The sequence below is a fragment of the Lynx rufus genome, unplaced genomic scaffold (genome assembly GCF_022079265.1).
Source record: "Lynx rufus isolate CCGP_SWC_20201006 ecotype Redwood Valley unplaced genomic scaffold, mLynRuf1.p SCAF_5, whole genome shotgun sequence".
NCBI lineage: Eukaryota > Metazoa > Chordata > Mammalia > Carnivora > Felidae > Lynx > Lynx rufus.
In genome coordinates this window covers 28,759,909-28,787,796 of record NW_025814867.1, presented here as the reverse complement: position 1 = coordinate 28,787,796, position 27,888 = coordinate 28,759,909, and the positions used below count along the sequence as shown (strand labels likewise).

At 36.6% G+C, this 27,888-nt stretch overlaps 2 protein-coding genes across 5 annotated transcripts in view; one reads left to right on the top strand and one right to left on the bottom strand.

Moving 5' to 3' along the window:
* Window positions 1-6,071, top strand: part of NPHP3 (nephrocystin 3) — a 43,751-nt gene extending 37,680 nt beyond the window's left edge. Inside the window, exons 23-27 of the mRNA XM_047099494.1 lie at window positions 1,087-1,214; window positions 2,126-2,366; window positions 3,409-3,534; window positions 4,338-4,453; window positions 5,068-6,071. Coding sequence (XP_046955450.1) covers window positions 1,087-1,214; window positions 2,126-2,366; window positions 3,409-3,534; window positions 4,338-4,453; window positions 5,068-5,248 — 792 coding nt within the window. The 3' untranslated portion in view covers window positions 5,249-6,071. The remainder of the gene's footprint in view (window positions 1-1,086; window positions 1,215-2,125; window positions 2,367-3,408; window positions 3,535-4,337; window positions 4,454-5,067) is intronic.
* Window positions 6,072-9,327: 3,256 nt separating this feature from the next.
* Window positions 9,328-27,885, bottom strand: UBA5 (ubiquitin like modifier activating enzyme 5). 4 transcript variants are annotated; one of them, XM_047099006.1, is made up of 12 exons: window positions 27,306-27,885; window positions 25,949-25,994; window positions 25,750-25,839; window positions 16,389-16,498; window positions 15,509-15,595; window positions 14,557-14,641; window positions 13,294-13,398; window positions 12,996-13,123; window positions 11,172-11,307; window positions 10,806-10,881; window positions 10,554-10,660; window positions 9,328-10,021 (listed from the first exon to the last, which is right to left on the bottom strand). In XM_047099006.1, exons 1-12 carry the CDS (start codon window positions 27,464-27,466, stop codon window positions 9,938-9,940), a joined length of 1,215 nt encoding a protein of 404 aa, XP_046954962.1. In that variant the 5' UTR covers window positions 27,467-27,885; the 3' UTR covers window positions 9,328-9,937. The 4 variants fall into 4 exon arrangements, with proteins under 4 accessions (XP_046954962.1, XP_046954963.1, XP_046954965.1 ...); XM_047099007.1 differs by lacking the exon at window positions 25,949-25,994 and having other exon boundaries at window positions 27,306-27,322; XM_047099009.1 differs by lacking the exons at window positions 25,750-25,839; window positions 25,949-25,994 and having other exon boundaries at window positions 27,306-27,367.
* Between the last annotated feature and the right edge of the window lie 3 nt (window positions 27,886-27,888).

The following is a 27,888-nucleotide window of genomic DNA, read 5'->3' as shown; positions in this document are numbered from 1 at the left end:
ACCTCACCTATTTAAGAACTTTAGATATTAAAGTGACTTCTATAAAAGTACTAATTAACATTTTCCTTATATGTATAATACCTGTGTAAGTATTAGAATTACTGGAAAGTACAACTTAGCAGGCTTTTAAAAAGTGGAACTAGGGGCACCTGGGTGGCTCAGTCTGTTGTGTGTCTGACTTCGGTTCAGGTCACGATCTCACAGTTCATGAGTTCAAGCCTCCACATTGGGCTTGCTACTGTCAATGCAGAGCCCTCTTCAGATCTTCTGTCCCCTCTGTCTCTGCCCCTCCCCTGCTTGTGCTCTCTCTCTCAAAAAAAAAAAAAAAAGAAAAGTAACACTTAAAAAAAGTGGAACTATATATTACAGTATATTGCAGTATATACATATTTCATATCATCATGTTGTATACCTTAAACTCACACAATGTTTTATGGCAATTATATCTCAATAAACATTGAAAATAATTTTTTTTTACTTTTTTTAAAAGTGTAACTATAAAGTTCATTTGAAAGTTAGACTTTGGAAGATGGACTTAAAAGCTGCTTCTTTTCTTTAAAGGAAAAAAAAGATATTTTTAATATATTATGCTAAATGCAAATGCATAGAAATTCTTACCCTTGAGCACACACACAAAAAAATATTTTCATTTTTCTAAGCTGCTGATAAAATCTAAATATAGCCTGTTTATTTTAACTTCAAATGCTATGTACATTTTTAATTAAATATTTTTGACATATAACACTGTAAATTTAAGGTTGTACATGTTAATTTGATACATTATATATTGTAATATTATTGCTATTGTAGTGATAGCACCTCTATCCTATCACGTAATTATCATTTCTTTTTTGTGGTGGGAATAATTAAGATCTAATCTCTTAGCAAGTTTGATGATTATAATACAGGATTATTGTCTGTATTCACTATACTGTGCATTTGATTTCCAGGATTTATTTGTTTACTACTTGCAAGTGGTATATACGGTTTAAGTACCTGATGTTTAAGTGTTTAGCAGTGGGATTGGTAAATATCTGCAGGTTAACTTTGTGTCCTGACCTTTTTGAAACTTTGTGTTTATTTCAGTATGGATTCGCCCTTTTACGTAGACGAGCCCTACAGTTAGAAGAGCTCACGTTAGGTAAGGACACCCCTGACAATGCTCGGACCCTCAATGAACTGGGAGTTCTCTACTATCTTCAGAATAACCTGGAGTGAGTACCATGATGTTAATTATGAAAACAAGTGTCCGTTTTTTCTCTTAGATGAAAAGCTAGTTTATGTTTCTATCAAGTCAAGCTAGAATAAATTGATAGAAACCATGCCAGATTTCATGTACAGTATGTTCTGAACATAGCCACACTTAACAAAGACCATGGCATAGTCTCTACTGTTTCTGTCACTTTGTTTCTTTAGTAACTAAAAAGTTACTAAAAAGAGTATCTGTAGCATCCCTAGTATGTTTTATGTTTATGAAGTGTTTTGTGTCAGTATTGTATGTGAGACTTCACAAAAGAAACTGGCACCAAGGGATATTAAAGAATAGAATATAGATGGCTGCTAGTTTTGGTCTTCAGTTTATTTGTACTTAAAGGACTCAAAAAGGCATTAATATTTACACTCTGAAAAAAGAAGTGTTTTTGGACTAACTTGGATTTCAGAAAACTGTAACAAATTTGATACTTTGGATATGGGGAAAGTATAACAAATCCTTAGTCTCCTTCACAAGGGGTTCTTGAATTAAAAATTATTTAGTACTAACATCAAAGGAAGGAAGAATGAATACCAAAATCTTTTGAGTTAGGTCTAATAGTTTTAAAGGTATCAGAAGTTTGTCCTGGAAAATATTTATGGGTTTGATTTTTAGAAGTCAGGTGGAGAACTGAGGCAATCATTCCAGATACTTAAGGCCCTCACACTATCAGGAAATAATTTTTAATTTTTGGAAAAGCGCAGGAAGGGATGAGGGGTAGGAAAGAGGGGGAGAGGACTTTAACCGAATGCTTTTTATTAACTATCTTGGATTTAATAATTAAAATGCTTCAGTTCTCCACCTGACTTAGGGTTAAGGATTCTTACTTCTAGCAAATACGTTATTTAAACCATTTTGGGGTTTTATTCATAGAACAGCCGACCAGTTTCTGAAGCGGTCCTTAGAAATGAGAGAGCGAGTTCTAGGACCAGATCACCCAGACTGTGCCCAGTCTTTAAATAATCTGGCAGCTCTGTGCAATGAAAAGAAACAGTATGATAAAGCAGAAGAGCTTTACGAAAGAGCTTTAGACATTCGGAGACGAGCATTAGCTCCTGATCACCCTTCTTTGGCCTATACAGTGAAGCACCTTGCAATCTTATATAAGAAAATGGTAAGTAATCCTTGACATGCTTACATGTGTTTTATAACATACCAATTAAGCCATAATTACTGGCAGCAAAATAATTTGTCTCCTGATGGATAGATTATTTTCTCTGAGCTTTTCAATCATGATTAATTTTTTTTAACAAATAGCTGAGTAAAACATTAAAAAATATTATATCAGACTTAACTAAATTAAGATACCAGTCTGTTTTGTTAAAATACATTCCAAATACAAATGCATTTATCAGCATTCTAATTGGATGGAACTTACATTTCAGAAGTTCTAAAATTCAACCATGATTAAGTTTCCTGTGTTAAGCAGCCATAAACATAACAAATCACCCAGTTGTCAGAGGTGAAGGAGGAATCTTTGTAGGTGATTAAGTGACCATTTAAATTTCACTGTTTCTTTTCTTTGCCTGCAATGAAATGTAACCATTTTTTGCCATAGGAATCTAGCCTGAGATACTTGGGAGTTTTTGTAGCTGTTCCCCCCCCCCAAAAAAAAAAGCCAAAGAGGTCCACTTTCACTTTATTTAGTGCAGGTATAGAGCTGTGTATACAAGGTCTTTAGACCTTGTGGGACCCTTGCTGGTCAACCTGGCACTGAAGTTGATGATTTAGTAAGAACGATGATGCATTGTTGCTATTTCTGCGCAACTTTCAAGTGAAAAAGAAACAATTAGGAAAACCTGGAAGGGAGTTGGTGGAAAATGAGATTTTATTTTGATGCCAAATCTAAATTATATACAGTAGCAAACATATTTTCCCGGTATTTTTACGTCACCAGGAACTTAGTGGTAATGGGTGATCTTTCTAAAAGGGCTTTTTGAATTATCAGAGAAAATGTTTTTATATTCAGTGTGGCTTTACTTCATTAGATTTCAGTTATCTATCTATGAACTTAACCATTAAAGTGGGAGAAAATGCTTCTGAAATTTTTTTTCCCTCAAAATTACTTAATAGAAAATTTTATTTATGGAAAAAGCTCTGATCAGATAGTATTTATTGTTTTAATATTTTTGTTAGATTTCACTTTTGTTTCTTAGGGGAAACTTGACAAAGCTGTACCTCTGTATGAGCTAGCTGTTGAAATTCGACAGAAATCTTTTGGCCCAAAGCACCCTAGTGTAGCTACTGCCCTGGTGAACTTAGCTGTTCTCTATAGCCAAATGGTAAGTTCCTACATATTAACTCTTTATGAATGGTTTTAAGGTATGAAATATAGATAAATATGAATTAGCTGTGACACAGTAGCAGTAATTAAAGGAAATTTAAGATTGCTAATGCTTCCTTTAGGGACGCCTAGGTGGCTCAGTTGATTAAACATCTGACTCTTGATTTCAACTCAGGTCATAATCTCACAGTTTGTGAGTTCAAGCCCCACATTGGGCTCTGCGCTTACAGTGAGAAGCCTGCTAGGGATTCTCTCTCTCCCTCTCTCTCTGTCCCCTCTCCCACTCATGCACTCTCTGCCAAAATAAATAAACTTAAAAAAAAAAGATTACTAATGCTTTCTTTAGTACTTGGGAAATTATTGAAGTTATGTTTGTAAAAACAGTCCCTTCCTCTTAGCGTAAAACACCTACTGAGTGCTTAGTTCATTGCATAAGCTTGGTTTTTAAATTCTGGAGATTCTGTACATCTCTATATCTAATATTGTCTTTAAGCTGTGGCATTTGTCTATGATAGGTGAAAAGCTGGTGTTGTACCCACAGGGCAATAAATAGGTTTTTGCTTATATTTTTGGATTCAGGTCAATGGTCACCAAGACAGGTCTAAAACTTAGGTTTCTGACTTTCTAGTATACTACTTCTACCATTATGTTTAATAAATCTTTTCTATCCACATCCTGTGGGAGGTTATTAACCTTTTTAGAGGTGCTTACCCAAGTATATCAGCTTAGTCTAGAATATGTTAATAGTAAGTTCAGCAATTCCATGTGTTCAAGTGAGTGTTGTTACTTTTTTTTAATAAGAAAAAACATATCGAAGCCTTGCCATTATATGAAAGAGCATTAAAGATTTATGAAGACAGCCTGGGTCGGATGCATCCTCGAGTTGGAGAAACATTAAAAAATTTAGCTGTGCTTAGGTAAGAATTTTTTCAGCTTCCTGATAACAGCCAAACTCCATTTTAGAACAGCTTTGAGTCATCATAGAACAAAACAGAATATTTGGTGCTGATTGTTTTTCCTTGGACTCAAGGGGGTAAAGGGGCTGTTTGGGGTTGATTTACTTCAAGATACTAAAGTAAAGTAGTATCCAGAAGTGAAATGAAGGCTGCATAATCTCTGTTGTAGACGAATGTATCAGGTAAGTAGTGAAAGATGGTTTACATTTGCAGCTAACAAGCTCTGGGGGTAATATAGGCAATTTGCTGTCCTCAAAACTAATTTACCATTAAGTGCATGTTGATTTTGCTTTTTCTGTGTTTGTGTATCTCAAGATGCGGAGACTTCCCTTAGCAATTTCACTGCATCCATTACAACATGGTCTCTCTGGTGTCTATATGAGGCACTGAGATATACTTTAGCAGTTCAGATAGAAAGGAGAGTTTGGGTATTGTTTTACTAGTCAGCCTGAGCGCATGCACTGGAAATAGAAGGGAGAAAGGAATTATTCACAGCTTGTTATTCTGTATCCTGTAAGGTCATTTCAAGTTGTTAAGAGGTTATATTCTCATTTCAACAATTTTTTCTCACAAAGCTATGAAGAAGGGGATTTTGAAAAAGCTGCTGAACTATACAAAAGGGCGATGGAAATAAAAGAAGCAGAAACATCACTTTTGGGTGGAAAAGCTCCTTCCCGACATTCATCAAGTGGAGACACATTTAGCTTAAAAACAACCCATTCTCCTAATGTTTTCCTTCATCAGGGACCAAGGTAATGGAAATTACAATTCATTGCAAATGCACTTTTGGACAAAATAATTAAGAAACATTTGGAACATTAGAATTTAAAACATTAAAAAAATGTTAATTTATTTTTACTTTGTGTAATTTGATATTTGCATGAAATTGCATTGGACTACATTGAGGTTTCAGTCATGATTGTGTCAGTGTATGCTGTTTAAAATAACTGACTTTCCTATCGTATGGGACCAATGGATGTGGACACCTTAGAATCCTAAAATGATATGAAGAATTGATCATGAAGAGTGGACTGGTCTGTTCAACAAGAGCTGGAAGAGCAGTAAAGACAAGGAGTTCAATTCCATAATTCTTTCATCTCTCAGAGCTGCTCTGGCCTCACCATTCCTGGTCATGCTTTTCAGCAGTAGCCTGGCCTGATTCTCTACCTCGAAGAAGTTTCAAAGAATAAAGGGACAATGTTTATGAAAGGTTTGAATTATCTTCTGTAAAATGAACTGGTAACAGTTGTCTCTGCTACCTTTTTAAAAATTCTACCTTTTCCATGAGCAGACTGGGCCAGGCCTAGTCTACATTGTTCTGCTGTGTTACATGTACCTGCATAATCTGAAGCCATTAATGCAGTAACAAGTCAAGCTCTTACCATTCCTTGACCTTCCCCAAGATAGAGACATGACAGTCTCTTCTTTCTTAAATGGCCTAAATTGATCTCATTTATCTCAAACTCAGATTAGTCTGTTCTGTATTGAAAAATGAAATATTTTACAGGTTTTATAAATGTTGCCACATTTTGGTTAAAACCATTTATGTATTTATATATAATAAAATCTTTAATTTTAATACTTGTAAGATTCCAGCATATTAATTATAAAGGTGAAAGATGTAATAGCTATACTTCACTGTTTTAAAATAAAAGTGCAGGGCACCTGGGTGGCTCAGTTGGTTGAGTGTCTGACTCTTGATTTCAGCTTAGGTCATGATCTCCTCAGTTCATGAGTTCAAGCCCCACATTGGGTCCATGCACTGACATTGCAGAGCCTGCTTGGGATTCTCTTTCTCCCTGCCCCTCCTATGCACAGAGGGCTCTCTCTCTCTCTCTCTCTCTCTCAAACTTTTTTTTTTTTTTTAAGGGAAATTTAAAAATAAAAGTACAATTTCAAGTTTTCTTTTTACCACTCCATTTTATACCAAATTGAGTTTTGGTGACTTTATAAGGTTTTGGTTAATGTTCTTAAGGCTTGGCTATGCACAGGATGGTCCATGAACCAGAATCATCAGTACTAGCTGGGAGCTGATGAAAAATTAAGACTCTAGAGGTTCTCCTCAGACCTACTGAATCAAAATCTGCAGTTTGGCTAGATCCCCAGGTGATTCATATGCACCTAAGTTTGACAAGCAATGGTCTGATTCTAAGTCACCATAGCTGTGATTTAGAAGAAATTGGGCAGGATCTTATAATGAGCCTCTTTCTCCCCCTTTTGTGAGAAGTTCAAAAGGAAAAAAGATAAAACACGACCATAACACATCTTAATTAAATTCACAAATTACCATACACTCATTTCAGAATTAAGCTGTTAGAGTTTAAAATTTGATTATCTTGGGGCACCTGGATGGCTCAGTTGGTTAAGTGTCAGACTCCTGATTTCTACTCAGGTCATGGTCTCATGGTTCATGGTCTCAAGCCCTGTGTCAGGCTCTGTGCTGGGAGTATGGAGCCTGCTTGGGATTCTCTCTCTGCCTTTCCCTGCTCTTTCTCTCTCTCTCTCAAAATTAAATTTTTTTTAATCTATAAAAAAATAAAATGTAATTATCTAATAGCTAGTAATTTAAAACATTATAAGTAGTAATATTAAGTTTAATGCCTTAAAAAAACTACTTTGTGGGATACCTGAGTGGCTCAGTTGGCTAAGTGTCTGACTTCAGCTCATGTCATGATCTCAAGGTTTGTGGGTTCAAGCCCCATATTGGGGCCTGCTTCAGATTCTGTGTGTCCCTGCTCTCTGCCCCTCCCCTACTCACGGTCTCTCTCAAAAATGAATAAACATTAAAAAAATTTTTTTAAACTGCTTTTGGAAATAATCTGAGATTAATATTCTAGAAGAACCATGAAAAAAGTAAAAACCAGCAAAAGAATGATATGCATTTATTCTTTGTTCCTACATAATTTGGACTTGAAAACCTTAAGTGGAAACATAATTTATTAAAAGTGACTTGTGGTAAAAATTCATTAATTACAGTTGGGGCTTGAGGACTCCATATATTTCAAGAGATTTCAGTTTAAATATACTTTTGAAAGCTGTATTTTGATCTTACTACTTCTTGTACTGCCAATTCAAATGTTTCTATGTAAAATGCCTACTTAAGATAAAAATTTGCTGAAACAGACATCTATTTGAGGTTCTCAAATAGAACTATTATGTTTACATTGATATACACCTTCACAATGAAAAAGGTAGCTTTGAAACAACTCAATTATACATCTGAATTGGTAGGAACCAAATAATGGTGGTTATAGTTTTCATTAATACTTCACAGAAAAAAATATGGAAAAAATGTGATTGGGGAGGGTTAAATCTTAATATTCTTAAATGGTTACCACCTTTTTGTGTTGTGTCTGTAGGTATTCAAGGAGTATTTTTATGTGAGGAAACCATAATACATATTTTTTTTTACTAAATAAAACATACAAGTAGTACATAAATTAGCTCCCCATTAACAATGGGGAAGATAGCTGAATATAATTCTTTTACTATAATTTAAAGCCCTTGTGCTAAGGCAATTTTGGAAGTGTGTTTCCTTCTTTCACGTTTCTAGAAACAGTCGTTTTTAGAAATCTGATCAAACACTGGTTTTATTTAGTAATGTAAAACTCAGTGTTGATTAATTTCTCATTATCAGCTCCTGTAAGTTTTCATGGCAAACAGATTATCAAAAGAGCACTCCACATAGCAAAAGGTACCTGTTACCAGATTTTTTTCTGGTAAAGTAATCCAGTAACTATTTTTTAATGGAATATATTAAAGAATTATAACTTAGATCTAAGATTTGATGCAGTATAAAACACCAGCAGTATGAAATCCTATGTTAAGAGCAGAATAAAAGTATGTTCTTGCTATTATACTCTATCAAACTATACCATTTTTAAATTATAAGCAAAGCCTTCCCAAATCAGTGTACCAGAGGTTCCAAAGGAATGGGATTATTTTAGAAAGACTTTTCTTTTTTGAAATTCAAAACATCTTGAGTAACTAGAAAAAAACTATTTTACACATGAATTCACTGATTTTTTTTGAATTGCAAATGACCTACCAAGGCAACATAAATAAGTTTCAAAGCTAGAAGAACTATCCCCCTACTTTCCAAACTTCACTCTAAACATAAGAATTACTATATGATTCTAGAATCTCAAAACAAATATATTGAACATATTTGATATTTGGGGGTTTCTGAAATCAGTTTTTAGAACTTTATTTTACAAGGGAATACTGCATTTTTCATTTTGTACTAATGTTCTTCCCTAGAAATACAATTTAGATATTACTATCTTCAAAACAAAAAATCATCAAAATAGGTTAGCATAGCATAGTAACATCCTACTGATAATGGTTACACATGCACGCATATATATATATAATTTTTTTTTTTTTTTTTTTTGGTCTCCAAACCATTGGGAATTTATTTATCCAAGGCTCTCTGAACTTTCATTATTTGTATGCAACTCCAAAGAAAACCAGTTTATCAATTTATAACTTAGTGATCATAATCAGGGTAACTGATTCTCTCCCACTGAATAAGTACACATCAGTCATTACAGAGGTTTTTTACGTCTCTCTCATGCCCACAATACAGGATAACTAATTATCTAGAGAATCAAATTTAAATGAAGTATTCCGAAGGTAGCCCATACAATGGGTATAATCTAAAGGATCTTAGCTTAAATTCATTCCTTGCTGCTCAAAATAAAGTACAGTGACTCCAGATATATATGTTCCACAGATGCTATGATTCCTTTTCCTTGGTCAGTGCAGAAATATAATAACTTGTACTTCCTGAAAGTACCTTTTATCTGTTTATCCGTGAAGAAAGTTTCCTTTTATTTGCCTTTGTCTTGTTTTTAATATATAACTTACAGGTTTACAAACTTTTCCAATGACTACATTTCAGCTTGTATTTCATCAGGTAACATTTGAGAGGATATTTTTATTTTATAGGCTAATTATTTTAAATTCACTGTTGGCCAAGTTAATGGTAGTAGTTTTCTTGTAGAGAGTGATTCTAAACACAATGAGTGGAGGCCTGCTAGCTCTAACCAATAGGTGGTACCCCTGCCCTGTCTACATTTGAGAACCACATACTACTTTATTGTCCATGGCCTCAGACAACACACCACAAAGAATTACTGGAAAGAAAAGAAACATAGCATATTATTGGTCCATCCTTCCCATCCCTCTCCAAAGGCCAAAACATTTCAGTGGCTAAGTTTTCAAGTTTTCTTAACAGGAATGAAACAGAAGTTTTAGGAGAGTTATTGATTTAGTTGAAGGGAGAAAGTGATAAATGATACAGTACTTTCAAAAAGTGTAACAATTCTGTGAAGATTATGTATCAATGTTGCCCTAAGCTTTGTAAGTTTTTAAGTGATTTTTTTTTTAATTGCAAGGACATTTGCTTAAACTCAGGAAATAAAATGTAGGTCAGTCCATTGTCTACATATTCTTCATCTTGGCCATGAGGTCTTCCAAGCTTTCGCCAGAATCTTCCACAGTTACTTCAGCTACAGAATCTTCTTGCTATCAAATAAGGGAAACATAGCGAAAAAATAACCGTCTAAAATTCTTGATGCTTAGGAATATATAATAACTAAGTTTACTATGTTCAACTAGTTTATAAAGTAAACTTTCTTTAATAAATATACCTTCTAATTTTTAGGAGAGACAAAGTCTTTTACTTTCCCCACCAATATTTTGATTTACAAGGCAGTAATTTCAGTATTCTTAAGATCTCTACTGAAGTGGTATTTTTAAATGGCATTATGGCTAAAATTCTCAATATAAAAAATGATATCTTCATTTAATTAAAACCTACTTGCTCCATTAATGAGTCAATATCACTATTTTAGGTCTATGTTTCAAACAGGTGAAAATGTACTGTATATTTCCACATTAACACTGAATACCTCTCTCATACATCTTAACTGCTATAGCATAAAATATCCAAATTAGGAAATACTGTATTGGCATTATAAACTAGGATGAAGAGAAAGAAGGTAAGTAGACATTTTCTCTTATCTGACACTTATGGTAAATCAGCTTTTAGGTGTACCTTTTCAGGAATTGTATATGCCACTGTAATTCCTTCAGGTAAGTCAGGAACTGGACCTGAAGAATTCTTCAGTTCCTCTTCTGAAACCTCAGACACCAACTCAATACCTATAGAGTTAAATGTGATATTATAGTAGTTTTCAAGGAAATTTAATAAGCAGTAATTATTCAAAGTTTGTATAATTTAATTATATTTTCTCCCATAAGAGATTATGTTTCATGCTGCCATTTCAATTTATGAAAGAATTCCTACCCCACTCATTGTCTTCATGTATTATCTCTTCCTCTTCTTGAACAACCTCTGGTTTGGGCAGTGCTGCTACCTTTTTCTGTAGAAATCAAACAGTATCAAAGTATTCTTACTCATTCTCAGGCCTCTGAAGCATTAATCAAAAATTCAGACAGGCTTTTTATTTTACCAAAGTAAAAAAGGACTTCAAACAAATTTCTTCTCTTTGGTAGCATAGTGAATTTAATTTCTTACTAACATTTACCCCCTAGAGATACAATAAATAAAAATCCAGAATCCATTTATCTTATTTTTCAAATCTAAGTAATTGTTCTAAAATACTATCCAAACAGTATGACCTCTCATACATTCTGACCAAGTGATGTATACCTTGTATTCTTCCTGCTGCTTCCTGCAATTTCTGTCATCACACTGAGGATTTGGCTTCATGGACATAGTAGGGAAAAAGTCCTGCATTGCATTATATCCAAGGTAAAAACTAACAGTACCAAAATTTAACAAAAACCTAGAAAAGCAAATCAAAGTACACTTAGATAAAGAAACAAACCATAAAAGAACTGAATTTTTAAAAATTGATCTTTAAGTACTTAATGGTTTTTGTGATAAGCAACAGTATTTTAAGTACTGTTGTCAGATTAAAATGTGGAGAAGAATCCCTGAGACTGGTACTACATCTAACTACTTTTTAAAAGTTTTTATATATAACTTACTATAAGGTTAACAATCTTAAATGTACAGCTCAATGAAATTTTCCAAAAGTCTTTACCCATATAATTACTACCAGATCAAAATATAGAACATTTCCAATATGCCTTAAAGTTCCCTTGTGTTCCCTAACAGTTCTGATTCCTTTTAGAAGCTTATAAAGAGAGGAAAAATCACATACAAAATATAAACAACAAAAGGAAACACATTTGCACTGTGTACAAGACAAAAATTGAGCCAATGATATGAAGCAGACAATTCACAGAAAAATGTAAGTGCTCACCCCTTTTCATAAGTAACTGAAAATTAAAATGAAATACCCGTTTTTTACCTATCATACTGACAAAGATTAAAAAGTTTGATAACACCCAATGTTATGAACTGGTATGGGCAAAGCAGGTATTCCTACCCTGTGATAGAAATACACAATCCTTCTGAAGGAGAAATTTAGTAGTATCTGTCAAAATAAATATTGCATAAACTCAGAAATTCCACTTCTAAAAATTCATATCTACAAAAACCTAACTTAGAGATATATGTAAGGTGCTATTTGCAGCATTGTTAATAGCAGCAAAAAAATCTGTAAGTAGCTTAAATGTCCATCCATAGGGGGCTGGCTAAATAGGACACGTCCTTAAGAAAATAGTTTGTAGCTATGATTTTTTTTTTTTTTTTTGGAGCATACTATAAAATATTTTGTTTGGATAGGGCCTACTGAAGTTTGTACAAGCTATTGCTCTTACATAAAATAGCCCTCGACAGTTGCCTTGGAAGTTCTTAGGTATGCTTTTTGCAATTTCTCTGCTGGTAGCTGACACTTCTGATATCAGGATACCTCCCTGTATCATGTTGCAATTTGTTCTTATACCGGAAGGCATGGAAACATAACTAAGCTTATTAAAGTTGTAAAGTGAGAAAAAAATGGTCTGAGGAAAGGAACACCTAAAGGCTTTCTCCTTTTAATAAAATGTGAATTGACATTAATAAAACTCTTTTACATTCATTTTAGCTGCAAAGAAACCTTTGTCCTTTTTCACTATAGTTTAGATGGTGTGGTTGTGAATATCTTTTTTTTCAGAGAGCAGAGGTATTATCCTTTTAATGTTTAATCACATTCATATTATTTTTAGTAAGAGTTAAGTAATGTGTTTATGTTCTTTGGTCAAACCTGCAGAGATTTAAATCATTTGGTTAATATTTCATAAACAAACACACCAGTACTACTGTACCATTTAACAAGAGCTATTCTAAATGCACAGAGTAACACACATGTATGTATATTATTAATATGTATGTTTATATTTAAATTAGATATACTAATATATGTAAATTCAAAGTATATATATGTATTATACATATATAAAAACCATATGCTGGGTTTTAAGAAACTATATACTTACATGGTAATTCCAATATTTGAAATGCTTTATGAAATATATTTCTATCAAAAGCAAACAAAACTATTCAGAAAAATTCGCCCTCACTCACTTCAACACATTTTGTACCAAGATCCCAGCAACCACTCCCATAGTGGTAGGAAGACTGGCTGCACAAACACCTTCTCGTTTCAGAGTCTTTTCATCAATATTTGCAGCAACCACAAGTGGGGGAGCACACTACATGAAAAAGAAAGAAAATATATTTCAAAATGAAAGGGAAAAAGTAAGCAGGTTCAAAATAGTATTCCATCACGTTCAAAGTTTTTATTCCTTGAATTATAATACGTTTTCAATGCAAAGTACATTTTCAATACTTTAGTCAATAAGCCAAAATGAATCATGCATACCGCAAAACAAGCAGATTCTCCAGGAATTATGAGCTGTATATGCCCTGAAACTGCATTTTCACTGACCCCAGACTCCATCCATGTTTGTCCAAGTTCATTACAAGCCTTAGTAGAAACAGATGAAAACAACAAAAAAAGCAAGAATTAATTTATCAAAAGTTATTTCATGAAAAACTGGAGCTTAACTAAATGATTACCAAAGGGTGTTTTAAATTTTCAAAAGAGGAAAGTTATCAATAATGGAATTCCTTGGCAACTGCCATTCTCTATTTAAAAAGTAAACTGGGGACACCTTGATTCCTCAGTGGGTTGAGCATCCAACTCTTGGTTTCAGTTCAGGTCATGATTCCAGGGTCGTGGGATTGAGCTCCATCTCAGGCTTCATGCTGAGCACTGAATGGAGCCTTCTTAAGATATTCTCTCTCTTTCTCTCTCTCTTTCTCTCTCTCTCTCTCTCTCTCTCTCTCTCCCCCACCCCTTTGCCCACCCCACCTCCACTCTAAATTTTTTAAACATTTTTTTAAAAAGTAAACTGACAGCATTCAAGTAAACAGCCAATAAATATTTAATTAAATTGAGTGATTAAGTTTATTGTATTTCTGATTGTAAAAATTCATATTTCTAAAATAATTTCAGCAACAAAAAACTGCAAAATACCTTCTGAAAAGCTGAAACCACAGTAATTCCAAAGAATTGTTTTATTTCTGAGAAATAAGGTTTGTAAGCAATGTATACACATTTATATCTTAAAAAATAAAGTAAAATATTAAAACCAATGCTAACATAGAATAACACATTTTAAGATAGTCATTTATTTTAAAAATTGTACATCAGAAGTATCTACTATTTATAGTTTCCTCTATTGGCATAATAAAGAATAGGATACTGAAACATAAGCCACACCAGCAAAGCTAGAGAGGCCCCACAACTATTAGAATAAAACTTTTTTAAATGTCTATTTTATTTTCAGAGAGAGAGAGAGAGGACGAGCAAAGGAGGGGCAGAGGATGCTAAGCAGACTTCACTGTCAGCATGGAGTCTGACGTGGGGCTCAAACTCATACACCGCGAGATCATGACCTGAGCTGAAATCGAGAGTGGACACTCAACCAACTGAGCCACCTAGGCATACTAGAATAAATTTTAAAAGTAGGCTAAGAGAACATTAAAAATTAATGAAACACATTATAAAAGGGTTTAAATACAGAACTATACAAGAAAACAGATGAATGAGTATAACATCTTATACAATAGGAATACTCACTGTATTTATTGTCATTCGAGCTTCAAAATTGTCCACACAGCTAAGAACTAGGTCAACGGGTTTTCCCTCTTCTAATCCACCATTACTAGGTAAAGAAAATAAATTTTATTTGGGGAGGAAAAAGAAATCAGGACACAAAATACCCTCTAATTTGTTTAGTCATACATTTATGCTTTCAGTAAATGTTTGAGTACAGTTAAGGCATAGTATTTAATGTTAAAGATCCAGTATGTATTGAGTAACTAATACGTATATAACATCATGATACTACAGTGCTTCTCACAGAAGACACAAGAAGTATAAAGTCTGTTCACAAAAGTTACCATTTCCCCATCAGCTTTCATAGACTTTTATTCCTTTTTCACTCCAAATGTAAATGTAATAAAAATTGAATACAATTCAGTATCTCAGTGTTGTTACAATCTGGAGAAAACCACCTTCACATAGAAATATAATCTAGAACACAGAACTTATAGTTGAGGATCCCTTGTTATAACACCATAACAACAGAGTTTTTGATTTTTGGTTTTTGATTGTTGTTACTATTGTCTTTGGACAGTATTTACTTTTTACTGAGTTACTAACACACAAAAATTAACTACTTTAAAAACAAAAATATATACCAAATCTACCAACTCGCTGAATTAAACATCAGATTTTTTTTATTAAAAAACTTTTTTTTAATGTTTACTTATTTTTGAAAGACAGAACCCAAGCAGGGGAGGGGCAAAGAGAGAGCAAGACACAGAATCTGAAAGAGGCTCCAGGCTCTGAGCTGTCAGCACAGAACCCCACATGGGGCTCGAACTTATGAACCATGAGATCATGACCTGAGCCAAAGTCAGATGCTTAATTAACTGAGCCTCTCAGGTGCCCCAACATCAGTAGTTTTCTAATAATACTTGTTTAACTGAGCTGGACACTGTGCAAAATATTCATAGTAAAATTTTACCTTATTCTATCCATGAAATGTTGAAAGTTTTCTACTGTGGTTATATTGTAGTTGTGTACTTCAAAAAGAACATCTGGATTAATGTTCCTAAGAGGGAAAAAGGGAATGATTATAAAAACTACTAGTAGGAATATTAAGAGAAAACAGGAAAAAGAACTGAAAAAGCTAAAGATCATGCAACAGAGGTAAGAAAAATGGAATTCAAGCTATTCAAAGAAAATCTAAAGTCCTCTTCTACCTCTTGTGCCCCACCCCAAGGAGAAGACGACATTCAAAACATGTTGACTGCAGGATTACAGAAATGTTCCCACCATCTATGTGCTGGGAATTAAGCCTTTAACACCTAGGTGAGCTATAGCCTAGCCTGACAAAAGAACTTCTTTGTTCCTTATTTCAAAGAAACTTACTAGAATAAGGATTGGCAAAGTATGGCCCTGGGGCCAAGTATGACCTGCCACCTGTTTTTGTTTTTCCGAGGTCTGCAAGCTAAGAACGGTTTTTACATTTTTAAATGGTGGCAGGAGAAAAAGAACAGAACAATATTTCATAACATGCTAAAATTATACGGAATTTAAACTTAAGAGTCCATAAACAAAGTTTTATTGGAGCACAGCCATGTTCATTCATTTTTGTATTGCCTATAGCAGCTATCACACTACAACTACATGACATGAGGGCAGTTTCATAGTGGGCCCTCAAAGCCTAAAATATTTACTATCTAGCCCTATCTGAAAAAGGTTGCCAACACAATATCAAGAGGTAAGAGAATTGATGTGAAACCCGCATTTCTGTAAAGAAAAATTCATGCATTAGGTTAACTTATACAAAATATGCAAACTAAGATGTCACTAAAGATGTCTTTAATCACTATTCCATTTACCTCAAAGTATATTCTGCTGCTTGAACTTTACTTAATCCTGCTTGATGAGGTTGGAAGAAAAGTCTATTCATATTGGCCAGTTCCACCTTGTCATAGTCAAAGAGTAGCAACTAAAATGAAAATAGTGGTATTTTGATGAAAAACATACCAAGAAATAAACTACAAATAACAAAGAATAAATTAGTGGACTTTACATTTGATGGGTTTAACAGAAATAATACCAGCTAACCCTAAAATACTAGGTGCCATATATTAACTCATTTAATGCTCCCATGACTTAAGTATATGGGGACTTTAATTCTCCTTTATAAATGAAACAACTACAGCACATGTTCAAAAACCTCATTCAGCTAATATATGCAGAAATGCAATTCAAATTCAGGCATTCTCAATCCAGCATCTGCACCCTAACATTTACTGCCTCTCCAAATGATCCACTGAGAAATTAATGTTTATTCCATTTCACTCCAATTGTTTACTAAAGGCCAAGAACACATTCGATGAATGAAATTTTAAAATAAGATAAAAACAGGCGCCTGGGTGGCTCAGTCGGTTGAGTGTCTGACTTTGGCTCAGGTCATGATCTCACAGTCTGTGAGTTAGAGCCCAATGTCGGGCTCTGCGCTGACAGCTTAGAGCCTGGAGCCTGCTTCGGATTCTGTATCTCCCTCTTTCTCTGCCCCTCCCCTGCTCATGCTCTGTCAAAAATAAATAAAACATTAAAAAAATAAAATAAAATAAAATAAAATAAGGTAAAAACAAATGCCATAACTTAAAACTATAGTATAACATGACTCCTTTTGTGACTATGACACCATACATACCCACAGCTAAAACATTACTCCAAAGTATATTTAGGCATGACAACATTTCACATACATACATACACACACACACACACACACACACACACACACACACACACACACACACCTTTTTAAAGATCCCATTTCCTATCAGTAAGAACAGGTTGCACCCAAAGATTTCTAAGGACCCTTTCTTAATCTAAAATCCTGTGACTTCTTACTACAATTCTCAGCATCCTAAATTTAATAACAAAAACAAAAATGGGGAGAAGGGCAGGGCAAGCATAGATGCAAGGGCTACAGCAGTGGCTAAGGGGGACTGTGGCTTGTGGTGCAACTGTCCTATGCATGGCTAAAATTACAAAAAAAAAAAAAGAAGGGGGGGATCTTATTAACAACAAAATTAACTCATCCCGCAGAACATCTAGGTAACCCTTAGTATCTTGCTAGAAAATATAACACCTCTGTCCCCTGTGGTAATTTTCTGACCCGACTTAAGAGTCTCCAAAATAAAGTTTATTTTAGCTCATTCAACAATATTTATTCGGTCAGGCCAAGTATTAAATTTTACTCTTCAGCCTTGTAGCTGGTTTATAAGGTGCAGGAAATCCCAAATTTGGAGTTAGGAGGTGTGAGTTGTAGCTCTGTCACTAATAAACTCTTATCATGGATAAGTCACTCACATTTTAGGCCTGTATCTTCAATAAAGCAGCTAATCTAGATCTGATGGTCCAAGGCACCACAAAGTATTCCAGAAACTTTCAGGGGTGAGAAGTGGGCTCTAAGTCTCCAATTCTCCACTTCCCTACTTAACCCCACAAATTAGCTTCTTGTTTATCTGTTTTACATACTGAAAAAAGAGTTCTGAAACTTACGTACGTACATCCTTAACTTACAAACTTGAGTGTACACTGACATCATTTAAAAAATACTGATGTCTGGGTCCCATCCCCAGAAATTCTGATTCTATTCCAGTTTGAACGTCAAAATTTTGAACTTCCCAGGGGATTCCAATTACAGCAATATTTGATAACTACTGTTCTAGATCCTGGCTACTCAAAACGTGGCCTGTGCAAGCAGCATCAGCAGCACCTGGAGCTCGTCAGAAATACAGGAGCACTGTCCCAACTTTAACATGCATGTGGATCATCTGGAGATTTGTTAAAATAACAGATTCTGATTCATCACATCTGGAAGGGTCTGGAAGTCTTCTTTTCTAACAAACTCCCAGGTGATGCTGATGCTACTAATTTTTTTTTTAATATAAGAAATTTATTGTCAAATTGGTTTCCATACAACACCCAGTGCTCATCCCAAAAGGTGCTCTCCCCATCACCCACCCTCCCCTCCCTCCCACCCCCCATCAACCCTCAGTTTGTTCTCAGTTTTTAACAGTCTCTTATGCTTTGGCTCTCTCCCACTCTAACCTCTTTTTTTCTTTTTTTCCTTCCCCTCCCCCATGGGTTTCTGTTAAGTTTCTCAGGATCCACATAAGAGTGAAACCATATGGTATCTGTCTTTCTCTGTATGGCTTATTTCACTTAGCATCACACTCTCCAGTTCCATCCACGTTGCTACAAAAGGCCATATTTCATTCTTTCTCATTGCCACGTAGTATTCCATTGTGTACATAAACCACAATTTCTTTATCCATTCATCAGTTGATGGAGGCTCTTTCCATCATTTGGCTATTGTTGACAGTGCTGCTATAAACATTGGGGTACAAGTGCCCCTATGCATCAGTACTCCTGTATCCCTTGGATAAATTCCTAGCAGTGCTATTGCTGGGTCATAGGGTAGGTCTATTTTTAATTTTCTGAGGAACCTCCACACTGCTTTCCAGAGCGGCTGCACCAATTTGCATTCCCACCAACAGTGCAAGAGGGTTCCCGTTTCTCCACATCCTCGCCAACATCTATAGTCTCCTGATTTGTTCATTTTGGCCACTCTGACTGGCGTGAGGTGATATCTGAGTGTGGTTTTGATTTGTATTTCCCTGATGAGGAGCGACGTTGAACATCTTTTCATGTGCCTGTTGGCCATCCGGATGTCTTCTTTAGAGAAGTGTCTATTCATGTTTTCTGCCCATTTCTTCACTGGGTTATTTGTTTTTCGGGTATGGAGTTTGGTGAGCTCTTTATAGATTTTGGATACTAGCCCTTTGTCCGATATGTCATTTGCAAATATCTTTTCCCATTCCGTTGGTTGCCTTTTAGTTTTGTTGGTTGTTTCCTTTGCTGTGCAGAAGCTTTTTATCTTCATAAGGTCCCAGTAATTCACTTTTGCTTTTAATTCCCTTGCCTTTGGGGATGTGTCGAGTAAGAGATTGCTACGGCTGAGGTCAGAGAGGTCTTTTCCTGCTTTCTCCTCTAAGGTTTTGATGGTTTCCTGTCTCACATTCAGGTCCTTTATCCATTTTGAGTTTATTTTTGTGAATGGTGTCAGAAAGTGGTCTAGTTTCAACTGTCTGCATGTTGCTGTCCAGTTCTCCCAGCACCATTTGTTAAAGAGACTGTCTTTTTTCCATTGGATGTTCTTTCCTGCTTTGTCAAAGATGAGTTGGCCATACATTTGTGGGTCTAGTTCTGGGGTTTCTATTCTATTCCATTGGTCTATGTGTCTGTTTTTGTGCCAATACCATGCTGTCTTGATGATTACAGCTTTGCAGAAGAGGCTAAAGTCTGGGATTGTGATGCCTCCTGCTTTGGTCTTCTTCTTCAAAATTACTTTGGCTATTTGGGGCCTTTTGTGGTTCCATATGAATTTTAGGATTGCTTGTTCTAGTTTCGAGAAGAATGCTGATGCCATTTTGATTGGGATTGCATTGAATGTGTAGATAGCTTTGGGTAGTATTGACATTTTGACAATATTTATTCTTCCAATCCATGAGCATAGAATGTTTTTCCATTTCTTTAAATCTTCTTCAATTTCCTTCATAAGCTTTCTATAGTTTTCAGCATACAGATCTTTTACATCTTTGGTTAGATTTATTCCTAGGTATTTTATGCTTCTTGGTGCAATTGTGAATGGGATCAGTTTCTTTATTTGTCTTTCTGTTGCTTCGTTGTTAGTGTATAAGAATGCAACTGATTTCTGTACATTGATTTTGTATCCTGCAACTTTGCTGAATTCATGTATCAGTTCTAGCAGACTTTTGGTGGAGTCTATCGGATTTTCCATGTATAATATCATGTCATCTGCAAAAAGCGAAAGCTTGACTTCATCTTTGCCAATTTTGATGCCTTTGATTTCCTTTTGTTGTCTGATTGCTGATGCTAGAACTTCCAGCACTATGTTAAACAACAGCGGTGAGAGTGGGCATCCCTGTCGTGTTCCTGATCTCAGGGAAAAAGCTCTCAGTTTTTCCCCGTTGAGGATGATGTTAGCTGTGGGCTTTTCATAAATGGCTTTTATGATCTTTAAGTATGTTCCTTCTATCCCGACTTTCTCAAGGGTTTTTATTAAGAAAGGGTGGTGGATTTTGTCAAAGGCCTTTTCTGCATCGATTGACAGGATCATATGGTTCTTCTCTTTTTTTTTGTTAATGTGATGTATCACGTTGATTGATTTGCGAATGTTGAACCAGCCCTGCATCCCAGGAATGAATCCCACTTGGTCATGGTGAATAATTCTTTTTATATGCCGTTGAATTCGATTTGCTGGTATCTTATTGAGAATTTTTGCATCCATATTCATCAGGGATATTGGCCTGTAGTTCTCTTTTTTTACTGGGTCTCTGTCTGGTTTAGGAATCAAAGTAATACTGGCTTCATAGAATGAGTCTGGAAGTTTTCCTTCCCCTTCTATTTCTTGGAATAGCTTGAGAAGGATAGGTATTACCTGTGCTTTAAACGTCTGGTAGAACTCCCCTGGGAAGCCATCTGGTCCTGGACTCTTATTTGTTGGGAGATTTTTGATGACTGATTCAATTTCTTCGCTGGGTTATGGGTCTGTTCAAGCTTTCTATTTCCTCCTGATTGAGTTTTGGAAGAGTGTGGGTGTTTAGGAATTTGTCCATTTCTTCCAGGTTGTCCAATTTGTTGGCATATAATTTTTCATAGTATTCCCTGATAATTGTTTGTATCTCTGAGGGATTGGTTGTAAATAATTCCATTTTCATTCATGATTTTATCTATTTGGGTCATCTCCCTTTTCTTTTTGAGAAGCCTGGCTAGAGGTTTGTCAATTTTGTTTATTTTTTCAAAAAACCAACTCTTGGTTTCGTTGATCTGCTCTACAGTTTTTTTAGATTCTATATTGTTTATTTCTGCTCTGATCTTTATTATTTCTCTTCTTCTGCTGGGTTTAGGCTGCCTTTGCTGTTCTGCTTCTATTTCCTTTAGGTGTGCTGTTAGATTTTGTATTTGGGATTTTTCTTCTTTCTTGAGATAGGCCTGGATTGCAATGTATTTTCCTCTCAGGACTGCCTTCGCTGCGTCCCAAAGCGTTTGGATTGTTGTATTTCCATTTTCGTTTGTTTCCATATATTTTTTAATTTCTTCTCTAATTGCCTGGTTGACCCACTCATTCGTTAGTAGGGTGTTCTTTAACCTCCATGCTTTTGGAGGTTTTCCAGACTTTTTCCTGTGGTTGATTTCAAGCTTCATAGCATTGTGGTCTGAAAGTATGCATGGTATAATTTCAATTCTTGTAAACTTATGAAGGGCTGTTTTGTGACCCAGTATATGATCTATCTTGGAGAATGTTCCATGTGCACTCGAGAAGAAAGTATATTCTGTTGCTTTGGGATGCAGACTTCTAAATATATCTGTCAAGTCCATCTGATCCAATGTCTCATTCAGGGCCCTTGTTTCTTTATTGACCGTGTGTCTAGATGATCTATCCATTTCTGTAAGTGGGGTGTTAAAGTCCTCTGCAATTACCACATTCTTATCAATAAGGTTGCTTATGTTTATGAGTAATTGTTTTATATATTTGGGGGCTCCGGTATTCAGCGCATAGACATTTATAATTGTTAGCTCTTCCTGATGGATAGACCCTGTAATTATTATATAATGCCCTTCTTCATCTCTTATATCAGACAAACTAGACTTTAAATTAAAGGCTGTAACAAGTATGGCTACTCCAGCTTTCTTTTGGCTTCCAGTAGCATGATAAATAGTTCTCCATCCCCTCACTCTCAATCCAAAGGTGTCCTCAGGTCTAAAATGAGTCTCTTGTAGACAGCAAATAGATGGGTCTTGTTTTTTTATCCATTCTGATACCCTATGTCTTTTGGTTGGCGCATTTAATCCATTTACATTCGGTGTTATTATAGAAAGATACGGGTTTAGAGTCATTGTGATGTCTGTATGTTTTATGCTTGTAGTGATGTCTCTGGTACTTTGTCTCACAGGGTCCCCCTTAGGATCTCTTGTAGGGCTGGTTTAATGGTGACAAATTCCTTCAGTTTTTGTTTGTTTGGGAAGACCTTTATCTCTCCTATTCTAAATGACAGACTTGCTGGATAAAGGATTCTTGGCTGCTGATGCTACTAATTTGGACATCAGACTGAGTAGCAAGGATCTAGCAGTTCTTTTTTTTTTTTTTTTTAAGTTTGTTTATTACAAGAGAGAGAGAGCACAGCATGAGCCAGGGAGCCAGGGAGGGGCAGAGGGGTGGGCGGCGGGGGAGAGACAGAATCCCAAGCAGGCTCTGTGCTGTCAGCACACAGAGCCCAACTCAGGGCTCAATCTCACAAACTGTGAGATCATGACTTGAGCCAAAATCAAGAGTCAAATGCTAACTGAGCCACCCAGATGCGCCAAGGATCTAGCAATTCTTAAAGTCTGTCCTTCCCCTACCCCCACTAGGAACATCAGAATCACCTGGGAATTTGTTTGAAATTCCAATCGAAACCTAAAGAATCAAAACCACCAGGGTAGGGTCTGGCAATCTATGTTTTAAGAAGCCTTCCAAGTGATTCTGATGCACACTCAAACCTGAGAAACTCAATTTCTAGGATATCTATTATCCTAGGTCAATCAGCCAGGGTTCTTATGTCAGTTCTAAGCAATTGGTGGCTGGCTTTTGTAAACCTCTTGAAAAGCTTTAAAAGGTTAATAAACATTTTCAGTATTTTTGTATTGCCTTTTCTATATTGATAAATGAATGCCAACTTTGAAACTACTTTAAGAATTTGGGGCATGGCAGGGGGAGGGGGGCACCTAGGTGGCCCTATCAGGTAAGCATCTGACTCTTGATTTTGGCTCAAGTTCACAGTCTTATGGTTCTTGAGATCCAGCCCCACCTCACCTCTGCTCTGCACCTGACTACTCAAAGCTTGCTTGTGATTCTCTCTCTCCCCCTCTCTCTCTGCCCCTCCCCCTGCTCACTCGAATACTCCCTCTCTTTTTCTCTCTCAAATAAATTTGAATGCATACATAAACTTTAAAAAAATAATTTGGGGTATGGGATGGACCAACATATTAAAAAGCACTGATAAACTTCGTGGGGAAAATATTTGCTTTACCAAAATGACAAAGGGGTGAAAATTAATTGTGGAAAGTTTTGGTATTCAACCACTAGGAATGTAACATCATGGACTTTGGCTTTACAAATCTGAAATTGGTAGGTATACTAATTTCTAGTATAAGATTACCTCTTTTTCCTACCTACAACCTACATCAATTTTAGGAAAAAAGTAAAAAAAAGAAAGTATAAGTTAAAAAAAAATGTACAGGTTAAAAAAATCTAAAGGGATACCTAGCTGGCTCAGTCGGTAAACTGTGGAACTCCTAATTTCCGGGTTGTGAGTTCTAGCCCCATGTTGGGTGTAGACATTACTTAAAAATAAAATCTTAAATTAAAACAAAACAAACATACATACAAAAAACAACCTAGAGCATTTTCCAGTTCAATTTCAAGAGTAAGAGAGGTATTTATTTTATAACTGGAAGTTTTTCTATCTTAATCCTCCTCACCTATCTCACCCATCCTCCCAACCCACTTCCCCTCTGGCAACCACCAGTTCTCTGTATTTAACAGACTTTGTTTGTTTATTAGATTACACGTAGAAGTGAAATCATATAGTATTTGTCTTCCTCTGAATTATTTCACTTAGCATAATACCCTCTAGGTCCATCAATGTTGTCATAAATGGCAAGATTTCATAAGGCTAACATTCCATTTTACACTCACAGACCCTACATCTTCTTTATCCATTCATCTATCTAGGGACACTTGGGCTGGCTGCTTCCATATCTTGACTATTGTAAATAAGGCTGCTGTAAACACAGGGGTACATATATCTTTTCAAATTATTTTTCTTTGGGTAAAAATAAGACCTGGAGTTGAAAAGTACAGCATAGAGAATATAGTTAATAATATTGGAATAACATTGTATGGTGACAGCTGGTGACTATACTTATGATAAGCAATCAGTAATGTATAAAACTGTTGGATTACTATGTTGTACACCTGAAACTAATACAACCCTGTCAACTAAAAGGTTTAAAAGTATTTCTGAATAAGTTAATAAAAGGCCACTATTCTTAGGGGAAAAAAAGTAAGAAAGGTACATGCTTTCTAGTTCATCTTGTATAAAGCATGTTTAAAAAATATTTGTTAGGGGCGCCTGGGTGGCTCAGTTGGTTGAGCATCCAACTTCGTCTCAGGTCATGCTCTCGTGCTTGGTGAGTTCAAGCCTCTTACTGGGTTCTGTGCTGACAGCTCAGAGTCTGGAGCCTGCTTCGGATTCTGTGTCTCCTTCTCTCTCTGCCCGTCACCCACTCACACACTATCTCTCTCTCTCAAAAATAAATAAATAAAATTTGTTAGGAGGACCTGGGTGGCTCAGTCAGTTGAGCGTGCAACTCTTAATTTCAGCTCAGGTCATGATCTCATGGTTTTTAGGATCGAGCCCCACATGAAGCTCTGTGCTGACAGTATGGGGCTTACTTGGGATTCTCTCTGTCCCCCTCTCTCTCCCTGCCTTTCCCCTGTTCAGATGGTCACACGTGCTCTCTCTCTCAAAATAAATAACCTTAAAAAAAATTATGTTACATGTTTTTGTTTCACACGTTATTAACTGCCTTCTTCTCAAAGCTCTATATTTAAAACACTTAAGTCCAAATTGTAATCTATTACCCCAAACAAAAAATTCCTGAAGACAATTTAGATATTCCTTGTTTTATCAGCATTAATATCACCTTCCATTTGGGTGGTATTATGTCTTTTTTTTAAAGTTTATCTATTCTTTTTTTTGAGAGGAGAGAGAGAGTGAGCAGGGGAGGGGCAGAGAGACAGAGAAAGAGAGAGAGAGAATCCCAGGCAGGCTCCACATCGTCAGAGAGGATCCCAATGTGGAGCTCAAACCCACAAACTGTGAGATCATGACCTGAACTGAAATCAAGAGTCAGACACTTAACCGACTGAGCCACCCAGGTGCCCCTGGATATGGTTACGTCTTAACTCCTTTGGGTAGAAAGAACAATCCGAATAAATACACCACAAATCAATAAACCATTAGTAATGAGGAAAAAATTCCTAATTTGTACCTGATTCACTCCATAAGTGAGTAGTTCCCTACATGACAAGGAGAGAAATGTTTTTACCTTACCAATGCCACATCTTGTCAGCATTTCAGCAGTCACACTACCAACTCCACCAACACCTACTATTGCTATAGCAAAGGTACGGATTTTCTGTGAAATGCAAAATTATACATTTGTTGGTTAACTTTTCATCAAAAATGTCAGAAATTATTTTCATTTACTGAAATCATCTTCGAAAACTTGGAAAGGTTTATCATACCTCATAGTCATTTACAATCCCCATTCGTTTCAATGCCATCAGGCGGCTTAAAACAAAAAAATGTTTTAAATTACAATCTTTTAATATGTGATATAAACATACATCATCCCAGAAAAACACAAACTCAATCACTACTAATGCTTTAAAAGAAATCTTTCAGCCTGCCTTTACCAGGTGAGACTAAATCACCTGGGAAACTTTAAAAACACCCATGCCTGAAGATCCTTCCAAGTGTAGCCTGTGCAACAAGATATTTTAAAAATGCACCTCAGATGTTCTAATGGGCAGCCAAGGTCAAAAACAATTGACTTAAATGTTAAGTGTCTAGATGAGGCAGGTCAAAGTAAAATTTCAACATTTTCCCATGCTTTCTTAGCATATGTATTTAACATTTAACACTCAGATTAATGTTTAACATCAGTTGTATCTGCCCAAAACGGATGACGTCTACTTTTAGTAAGCACCTACTGTATGCCAAGGACTCTAAGAAGTACTTTACCTAGTTAGTCTGCTCTGTTATCTTGAGTTCAATATGTGTGTGTGTGTGTGTGTGTGTGTGTGTGTGTGTGTGTGTATTTAAACCCATATACATAAAATTCCCATTCGTTTACACTTTAAAGAGTCAAATACTTCTACCAGGCTTGCTAAAATTCTGCAAGCTCCTGGCCCCCACGTCCCTTTTCCTCTCCTTCCTCATTTTCAACTGTTACTAACACATCTCTAAATAGCATGCTAACGTTGTTACTTCTGGATTTTCAGTTTTAGGTATTATTTGAACATTTCACTCGTACCATTCGTCCCTACTAAACACATATTTCCCATGGTTGCTCAGCTACTAAGAGTTGGGATTTGAATCGAATCAATCTGGTTCTAGAGACCTTCCTCTTAATCCCCGCACTGTATCGAGCCAGCTGACAGTATTGGTAAAGTCAAACAGCTTTAAAACTAAAACTAATTGTGCTTTCCCACCACGCCCCCAATTTTGAAATTTTGAGAAGCCTTTATGAAACTCGAAGTCTATGCTTAGCGGGTTTTATATTTAATATCTTCTGAAAGTTATTACTATCAGTTTTATGCACAACGAGGCAGACTAAAAACAGAGGGAGGAGCGTTAGGAAACCGGCCGCGTGTCCTCAGCCGGCCCGTGAGCAGCACCATATGGCTGATTCGCTCGGGTTTTGTTTCTTAAGAATACCGAGTAGTACTGAGACTTGGCCCCGGGCGTTTGGGAACAGGACTCAAGAAGAGGAAGGTGGGCGGCGGTGTGAGCTGCACAGGAAGGGAGCGCCTCACTCCTGACCACCCGGAGCCCTTGACCTCGCCCCCTCGCCGGCCTCCCACCCGCAACGCAGATCACCTGTAAGGATTGGAGTCCACCACCTCCGGGCTCATCTTCTCGATGCGGACCCGGCCGCCGCCTCCGTCGCCGCCCCCCAAGGCCCGCCGACTCCTCTCCTGTGCCAGTTCCCGCTCCAGCTCCTCCACCCGCTGCTGCAGCCGCTCCACAGACTCGGCCATGGCTGGGACGCCGGCCGCCAACGTTCCCAGCCCCGGCCTTCGCCGTCGCCTCCGCCCCACGCTGCTAGGCCTGCTGGCCCCGCGAGGGGTAAGCGAGAAGGCACCTAGCCGCGGCCTTCCTAGCCCAGAACCCTGGGGAAGGGTTCCCACCGCCTCACGAACTACACGTCGCCGCCGCTCCCGGGGTCCGGCCGCTGTACCGCTTCCGGTGCGTTGCTGTCACCGCTCCCCCTCAGAAAAAAACCCGCTCCTCTTTGCTTCCTTCTTCGCCCGGTCCTAACAGACCCGGCCGCACCAGGGCCAGAGTTCTTAGCGACCGGAGCCGGCGGCCTCTGATGGTGCCTTTCCAGCCGGGCGGTTAGGAGAAACACCCAGGATCTTTTATTCCTGGGCCCAAGGTCTCGACGGGCCCATTTCTGAAC